We start from the raw sequence: 10,000 nt of genomic DNA, 5'->3' as shown, positions 1-10,000 counted from the left end.
ACATGACATATACATGCACTGTATGTATACACACACACAGTGTTGGGGAAAGTTACTTTAAAAGTAATACGTTACAATATTTCATTAGACCCTAAAAAGTAACTAATCATGTTAGTTAGTTAATTTATGGAATGTAATGTGTTACATTATTTTTACATTACTTTTTCTCACCTGGGCTGAGTTTGCTTGTTTGTTTTTTTTAATATCAACTAAAAAAGTTAAATTTTTGGCAAAAGTAAAGGTCCTTTCACACCAAAACACAGGGAAAAAAAAAAAAATAACCCTCTTATTTTAGCAATAAAAACACAAATGTGATGTTTATCTAAAGTCATTTTTGCTTGTTAGTATAGTTAAATTGGATCGTTAAAGGTCATTGCTCAATACAAGTATATTTGTGTTATTTATCATTTAATTATTGCAGGTTTGCGTAATATTCAGAGTTTTTTAGGAAAACTGAACTCTCTTCAGGTTTGGAAACTGATGATAAGTGATGCACACAGATATATAATGACCTCAGTGTCATCTCTCGAGGTTTAATCAACAGAAGTATCGTTGTGTTTGTAAAGCCTGTTCTGGTCTTGTCATCTCTCCAGCTAGAAGATTAGAATGAAAGCCTTCACGATAAACCCCAGCGTCTCCTGTAGCTGCAGATATCTGCATCTCTTCCTCTCTGAACAAATGACCTACATCTGCTTCCACCTACCTTTAAGACCAGCTCTTCGGGACTCTGTTCGAGTTCGTTTAAAACCGAGTCGCTCCAGGTCATCGTGAAGAGACTTAGATAAGAGATTCCTTTAAAACGATGCCAACATGGAAATGTCCTTTCTTTAAAGAGTTACTGTGTGGCTTTTTTAAAGGAAGTCATAACTGTGATGGGTTTGATTACCCCCGTGTCCTTGTGCAGAATGGTGTCTCCTTTCGTTTTATTGGCCTTTTAAAAACTTTGTCAAACCCTCCATGTGCTGTGGGTGTTAAAGTGACTTTAGGACTGTTGGAGTTGTCAAGTTAAGGGTGTTTTACCTCTGAATGGATTTTACAGCCACTGGAGTGTCGATTATGTCAGGCTTAAGAGGTCATGTTGACATCTGAGCTTGATTCTACTTTAGTTTTGTCCTTTAGTATTATGCTTTTGGGGATATTATCTTTTATGCAGTGTGTAATATAGCTATTTGTGAATATAAAAGTAGAGTTTTTGTGTTTCTGAACTGCCTGAAACGAGTCATCAGTAAGGTGTGTGTTTTCAAACATGGTCTTTTTGCTTGTCACCACAGATTGAGAACTACGTTAAAGACAATATGAAGACAGAGATGGTGCAGTTACAACAGAGTGCTGTCCACAACCACACGGCGGCCATGTTAGAGATGGGCACCAGTCTTCTCTCCCAAACAGCCGAGCAGACGCGCAAGCTGACCGATGTCGAGACACAGGTATCCTCCCAAAATCCATTTCATGCTCCATTAAGTGAACAATCTTTTTTTTTTCCTATGCATCCCTTTAATACGGCTCTTGACAAGCCAAGGAAAACACTAGAGCCACATTAGACATGCAGTCTCTTTTAATGTATCATGCTAATGTTTTTATTGCTAAATCTCTTTATGACTTGTGCACTTCAATGAGACACAGAGGGATACAGTAAAGTTGTGTTTTGCTGATTTGTCAAATAAGAGTTTGACTTGAGAGAATAACTGTTCATAAGTGCTACCGTATGGTGCTGCGGTATGGCGGTCCTGTTTATGACTTCTCACGAGGTGCCGCAGTTAGTATTAACTTACTTAATGGTTTTAACGTCTGTGTTTTTGCGGAAGGATTACTGTATTTGCATTGGATTGTCATTGTTTTTAGGTTTTAAATCAGACGTCACGGTTGGAAATTCAGCTGCTGGAGAATTCACTATCAACCAACAAGCTGGAGAAACAACTTATGATACAGATCAATGAAATCAACAAGATCCATGACAAGAATGGGTAAAAACCTCAAACACTCGCCTCACACTCCATCAACTATACAACATGAAATACAAACCTGATTCCAAAAAAGTCGGGACACTGTACAAATTGTGAATAAAAACAGAATGCAATGATGTGTAAGTTTCAAATTTCAATGTTTTATTCAGAATACAACATAGATGACATATCAAATGTTTAAACTGAGAAAAGGGAAAAATAAGTTGATTTTAAATTTCATGGCATCAACACATCTCAAAAAAGTTGGGACAAGGCCATGTTTACCACTGTGTGGCATCCCCTCTTCTTTTTATAACAGTCTGCAAACGTCTGGGGACTGAGGAGACAAGTTGCTCAAGTTTAGGAATAGGAATGTTGTCCCATTCTTGTCTAATACAGGTCTTAGGTCTTAGGTCTTCTTTGTCGCATCTTCCTCTTTATGATGCGCCAAATGTTTTCTATGGGTGAAAGATCTGGACTGCAGGCTGGCCATTTCAGTACCCGGATCCTTCTTCTACGCAGCCATGATGTTGTAATTGATGCAGTATGTGGTCTGGCATTGTCATGTCGGAAAATGCAAGGTCTTCCCTGAAAGAGACGACGTCTGGATGGGAGCATATGTTGTTCTAGAACTTGGATATACCTTTCAGCATTGATGGTGCCTTTCCAGATGTGTAAGCTGCCCATGCCACACGCACTCATGCAACCCCATACCATCAGAGATGCAGGCTTCTGAACTGAGCGCTGATAACAACTTGGGTTGTCCTTGTCCTCTTTAGTCCGGATGACATGGCGTCCCAGTTTTCCAAAAAGAACTTCAAATTTTGATTCGTCTGACCACAGAACAGTTTTCCACTTTGCCACAGTCCATTTTAAATGAGCCTTGGCCCAGAGAAAACGGCTGCCCTTCTGGATCATGTTTAGATATGGCTTCTTTTTTGACCTATAGAGTTTTAGCCGGCAACGGCGAATGGCACGGTGGATTGTGTTCACCGACAATGTTTTCTGGAAGTATTCCTGAGCCCATGTTGTGATTTCCATTACAGTAGCATTCCTGTATGGGATGCAGTGCCGTCTAAGGGCCCGAAGATCACGGGCATCCAGTATGGTTTTCCGGCCTTGACTCTTACGCACAGAGATTGTTCCAGATTCTCTGAATCTTTGGATGATATTATGCACTGTAGATGATGATAACTTCAAACTCTTTGCAATTTTTCTCTGAGAAGCATTTCTGATATTGCTCCACTATTTTTCACCGCAGCATTGGGGGAATTGGTGATCCTCTGCCCATCTTGACTTCTGAGAGACACTGCCACTCTGAGAGGCTCTTTTTATACCCAATCATGTTGCCAATTGACCTAATAAGTTGCAAATTGGTCCTCCAGCTGTTCCTTATATGTACATTTAACTTTTCCGGCCTCTTATTGCTACCTGTCCCAACTTTTTTGGAATGTGTAGCTCTCATGAAATCCAAAATGAGCCAATATTTGGCAAGACATTTCAAAATGGCTCACTTTCAACATTTTATATGTTATCTATATTCTATTGTGAATAAAATTATGAGATTTGTAAATTATTGCATTCCTTTTTTATTCACAATTTGTACAGTGTACCAACTCTTTTGGAATCGGGTTTGTACATATGTGTGCATATACAGTATATGGCTTTTAAAATATGTCATTTATATGTAATATCATATAATATGATTTATAATATGTGATTTTGTTTCTTATAACTATGCTATCACAATATATACATACACTTGCCTGCATATATATATATATATATATATATATATATATATATATATATATATATATATATATATATATATATATATATATATATATATATATATATATATATATATATATATATATATATATATATATGCAGGCAAGTGTATGTATATATTGTGATAGCATAGTTATAAAATTAAAATTAAATTAATTGCATTAAAAAGCCGTTTATAGAAGCTTTTTTCCACCTCAGAATAATATATATATATATATATATAATATATATATATATATATATATATTATTCTGAGGTGGAAAAAAGCTTCTATAAACGGCTTTTTAATGCAATAATTTCAAATATAATTTAATTAGCCAGAAAAAAAGCTGACAGGAAAAAGCAAACACTGACTACAACATAATCAGTTATTAATATTTCATTGTTTCTCTCTTGTTTTTGCATGTGTTCATAATTTCTTTGTATGGCAGCCTAGCTAAATATTATGTTGCACAATTTGTCCTATTTTATTGCGTTATCAATAAAACAATATAAAACAAGCACAACTATGCAATATGCTTAAAAATCTTTTAATAATATTTGAATAAAGGGTGAAGATGTCAGTTTTCCTCACTTTTGGCCACTACTGTACTTCAAATGTTCTTATGAAACAATAATGTTTCTTTATTGCAAATGTTTTAGTCATAAAGAACAAGTAAATGCACTTAGATAATACAGATATATATATATCATATTGCATGGTTTGAATGTGTGCATTCAGGTAAATAAAATGTCTTACAGTCCTGGGCCAAGAATCCCTGACTTCATCAAGGCTTGATTTGATGATATTTAAAGTATGTTTCAGTATTCAAAGGCAGAAGAAATGGAGAGCACTTCGTTACAGCTGTAATAAATACTGATATGAACTTAGTCTAACTCCATAATTTACACACCATACAAACAAACATAGTTCATCTTATAGCTTTAGGGATCAGTGAAAGTCTAAAACCGATCCAGGCCTTAAATCTTGGAAACCTGATGCATGATGCACTGGATTCTCTCGCTTATTACAATTAAATTCAATCCACATAAAGAACTTAAAAGAATGCATTCATTTTAGATTGAAATAGGAGAAAGTTATAACGTCAATCTATATTATAGGATGAGTAATTACATCATCACTGGTAAGGAAAACGCTAGACATACACATATGCTTTTTTAGTTTATTTTCTATTTTTTAAATAGAGGGATATGAATGTGTGTGTGTGTGTGTTCAACAACAGCTGGACTCAAAGCAGAGCGATGGGAATTAAAGCCCTGGATTTGACAGTAACGAACATGTCCTTTCAGACCGATCAGTACACAGAAAATTGGATCGTGCTCCAAAAGCTTTGCATTGCAAAATTCATCTTCACAGAGAATAAAGTTGAGCGGCGGGTCACGGGACGTCACTCATGTCTTGGCGTGTTCCACTGCGCTGCACCGTATGGGACCGAGCTAAAGCCTGAGAGCTTGCGCTCTGAAGAACTGAAAATCATTTTGTGTAATGATCTGTATTGTGGTTCTGGCATAAGAATCTGTGTTTCCTAAAAATTACAGGCGAGTGAGATTTGAACATCTGTATTGGCAGATTAAACAGCAGCACAGTGAGACGACTTAACCAGGGTCACTACTGAGGCCTGAAATGTTTGTTTTGTGCCTCAGTCTTTTGTTTCTAGTGTGCAATGTTGAGAAGTAACTAATTAATAGTAGCAACATAACAAATTAACTAAATTTTATTAGTAGCATAATAGTGATTCACCTATTGGAGTCCCAGTGGAGCATTTTATAGTGGAATATTTTTTTAAAATGCTGCTATTCATTACTGTGAACTATGAATTATAAATCAGGGTATTGACTATCGCTATTTGCATAGTGTAAAAAACATCTATCACTATTTGCACTTAGTGTAAAAAACATCTATCACTATTTGCACTTAGTGTAAAAAACATCTATCGCTATTTGCACTTAGTGTAAAAAACATCTATCACTATTTGCACTTAGTGTAAAAAACATCTATCGCTATTTGCATTGTGTAAAAAACATCTATCGCTATTTGCATTCTGTAAACAACATTTATCACTATTTGCATTGTGTAAAAAACATCTATCACTATTTGCATTCTGTAAACAACATCTATCACTATTTGCACTTAGTGTAAAAAACATCTATCGCTATTTGCACTTAGTGTAAAAAACATCTATCGCTATTTGCATTGTGTAAAAAACATCTATCGCTATTTGCATTCTGTAAACAACATCTATCACTATTTGCACTTAGTGTAAAAAACATCTATCGCTATTTGCATTGTGTAAACAACATCTATCACTATTTGCACTTAGTGTAAAAAACATCTATCGCTATTTGCATTGTGTAAAAAACATCTATCGCTATTTGCATTCTGTAAACAACATCTATCACTATTTGCACTTAGTGTAAAAAACATCTATCGCTATTTGCATTGTGTAAACAACATCTATCACTATTTGCACTTAGTGTAAAAAACATCTATCGCTATTTGCATTGTGTAAACAACATCTATCACTATTTGCATTGTGTAAACAACATCTATCACTATTTGCACTTAGTGTAAAAAACATCTATCACTATTTGCATTGTGTAAACAACATCTATCACTATTTGCACTTAGTGTAAAAAACATCTATCGCTATTTGCATTGTGTAAACAACATCTATCACTATTTGCACTTAGTGTAAACAACATCTATCACTATTTGCACTTAGTGTAAAAAACATCTATCGCTATTTGCACTTAGTGTAAAAAACATCTATCGCTATTTGCATTGTGTAAACAACATCTATCACTATTTGCACTTAGTGTAAAAAACATCTATCGCTATTTGCATTGTGTAAAAAACATCTATCACTATTTGCATTGTGTAAACAACATCTATCACTATTTGCACTTAGTGTAAAAAACATCTATCACTATTTGCATTGTGTAAACAACATCTATCACTATTTGCATTGTGTAAACAACATCTATCACTATTTGCACTTAGTGTAAAAAACATCTATCGCTATTTGCATTGTGTAAACAACATCTATCACTATTTGCACTTAGTGTAAAAAACATCTATCGCTATTTGCATTGTGTAAACAACATCTATCACTATTTGCACTTAGTGTAAAAAACATCTATCGCTATTTGCATTGTGTAAACAACATCTATCACTATTTGCACTTAGTGTAAACAACATCTATCACTATTTGCACTTAGTGTAAAAACATCTATCGCTATTTGCACTTAGTGTAAAAAACATCTATCGCTATTTGCATTGTGTAAACAACATCTATCACTATTTGCACTTAGTGTAAAAAACATCTATCGCTATTTGCATTGTGTAAAAAACATCTATTGATATTTGCATTGTGTAAAAAACATCTATCGCTATTTGCATTGTGTAAACAACATCTATCACTATTTGCACTTAGTGTAAACAACATCTATCACTATTTGCACTTAGTGTAAAAAACATTTATCGCTATTTGCATTGTGTAAACAACATCTATCACTATTTGCACTTAGTGTAAAAAACATCTATCGCTATTTGCATTGTGTAAACAACATCTATCACTATTTGCACTTAGTGTAAAAAACATCTATCGCTATTTGCATTGTGTAAACATCTATCGCTATTTGCATTGTGTAAACAACATCTATCACTATTTGCACTTAGTGTAAACAACATCTATCACTATTTGCACTTAGTGTAAAAAACATCTATCGCTATTTGCATTGTGTAAACAACATCTATCACTATTTGCACTTAGTGTAAAAAACATCTATCGCTATTTGCATTGTGTAAAAAACATCTATCACTATTTGCACTTAGTGTAAAAAACATCTATCGCTATTTGCATTGTGTAAAAAACATCTATCACTATTTGCACTTAGTGTAAAAAAACATCTATCGCTATTTGCATTGTGTAAAAAACATCTATCACTATTTGCACTTAGTGTAAAAAACATCTATCGCTATTTGCATTGTGTAAAAAACATCTATCACTATTTGCACTTAGTGTAAAAAACATCTATCTCTATTTGCACTTAGTGTAAAAAACATCTATCGCTATTTGCATTGTGTAAAAAACATCTATCACTATTTGCACTTAGTGTAAAAAACATCTATCGCTATTTGCATTGTGTAAAAAACATCTATCACTATTTGCACTTAGTGTAAAAAACATCTATCTCTATTTGCACTTAGTGTAAAAAACATCTATCGCTATTTGCATTGTGTAAACAACATCTATCACTATTTGCACTTAGTGTAAAAAAACATCTATCACTATTTGCACTTAGTGTAAAAAACATCTATCGCTATTTGCACTTAGTGTAAAAAACATCTATCGCTATTTGCATTGTGTAAACAACATCTATCACTATTTGCACTTAGTGTAAAAAACATCTATCGCTATTTGCATTGTGTAAAAAGCATCTATCGCTATTTGCACTTAGTGTAAACAACATCTATCGCTATTTGCACTTAGTGTAAACAACATCTATCACTATTTGCATTGTGTAAACAACATCTATCACTATTTGCACTTAGTGTAAAAAACATCTATCGCTATTTGCATTGTGTAAAAAACATCTATCGCTATTTGCATTGTGTAAAAAACATCTATCACTATTTGCACTTAGTGTAAACAACATCTATCACTATTTGCACTTTGTGTAAACAACGTCTATCGCTATTTGCACTTAGTGTAAACAACATCTATCGCTATTTGCATTGTGTAAAAAACATCTATCACTATTTGCACTTAGTGTAAACAACATCTATCGCTATTTGCACTTAGTGTAAACAACATCTATCGCTATTTGCACTTAATGTAAAAAACATCTATCACTATTTGCATTGTGTAAACAACATCTATCACTATTTGCACTTAGTGTAAAAAACATCTATCGCTATTTGCATTGTGTAAAAAACATCTATCGCTATTTGCATTGTGTAAAAAACATCTATCGCTATTTGCATTGTGTAAAAAACATCTATCACTATTTGCACTTAGTGTAAACAACATCTATCACTATTTGCATTGTGTAAAAAACATCTATCGCTATTTGCATTGTGTAAAAAACATCTATCACTATTTGCACTTAGTGTAAACAACATCTATCACTATTTGCATTGTGTAAAAAACATCTATCACTATTTGCACTTAGTGTAAACAACATCTATCACTATTTGCACTTTGTGTAAACAACGTCTATCACTATTTGCACTTAATGTAAACAACATCTATCACTATTTGCATTGTGTAAAAAACATCTATCGCTATTTGCATTGTGTAAAAAACATCTATCACTATTTGCACTTTGTGTAAACAACGTCTATCGCTATTTGCATTTCAAGTAAACAGAATCTATCACTATTTGCATAGTGTAAACAACATCTATCACTTTCTGCACTTAATGTAAATAGCATCTGTCACTTTGTACTGTGTAAACAACATCTGTCGCTATTTGCACTTAGTGTTAACTAGGGCTGTCAAATGATTAATCGCGATTAATCGCATGCAAAATAAAAGTTTGAGTTTGCATAATATATATGTGTTTACTGTGTGTAATTAATATGTATATTTAAATACAAACAAATTAATGTATATATTTAAGAGAAATTTTATTTATGTACAAAATATTTTTATTTGTGTATAATATAAATAATATAAAAATATAAATAAATACATATACTTGTAAATATTTATCAAATATATACATGAATGTGTTTGTATTTACATATGCATATTAATTACACACAGTAATCACACATGTATTATGCAAACTCAAACCTTTATTTTGTATGCAATTTATCACGATTAATCGTTTGACAGCCCTAGTGTAAACAGAATCTATCGCTATCTGCACGTAGTGTAAATAGCATCTATCGCTATCTGCACTAGCCGCTGCCTAATTTAAGAGCCATTTATGGACGCCTTTTTCCTCCTCAAAGTGTGTGTTTGTGTATATATACTGTGGCCACCACAGTCTAAAAAAATGACTTGACTTTCCTAGAGTAATCCCCATAGTTTAATGGCTTTATAGTAGTTACAATAATTGCAGTAACAATGTTATTTTGGCTGTATTTATGGTATCATGGCATACATTTTATTACAACACTGGTGCGCAGGTTTCTGGAGGTGAAGATGCAGGAGATGGAGGACAGGCACCGGGAGGAGCTGGAGGCCGTGAGGGAGGAGAAGGTCAGTCTGCAGGCGCTGGTCAGCAGGCAGAGCGCAGTGATCCGGGAGCTG

General features: G+C 33.8%; 1 protein-coding gene across 1 annotated transcript in view; it reads left to right on the top strand.

The window, feature by feature from the left end:
- angpt1 (angiopoietin 1) overlaps window positions 1-10,000 on the top strand; it is a 97,277-nt gene that overhangs the window by 37,469 nt on the left and 49,808 nt on the right. The window contains exons 2-4 of the mRNA XM_048201811.1: window positions 1,272-1,427; window positions 1,843-1,964; window positions 9,877-10,000. The exon at window positions 9,877-10,000 is cut by the window's right edge and continues 118 nt beyond it. Coding sequence (XP_048057768.1) covers window positions 1,272-1,427; window positions 1,843-1,964; window positions 9,877-10,000 — 402 coding nt within the window. The remainder of the gene's footprint in view (window positions 1-1,271; window positions 1,428-1,842; window positions 1,965-9,876) is intronic.

This window comes from Megalobrama amblycephala, linkage group LG9 (genome assembly GCF_018812025.1).
Source record: "Megalobrama amblycephala isolate DHTTF-2021 linkage group LG9, ASM1881202v1, whole genome shotgun sequence".
In the NCBI taxonomy this organism is placed as follows: Eukaryota; Metazoa; Chordata; class Actinopteri; order Cypriniformes; family Xenocyprididae; genus Megalobrama; species Megalobrama amblycephala.
This window is presented reverse-complemented; position numbering and strand designations above follow the sequence as displayed.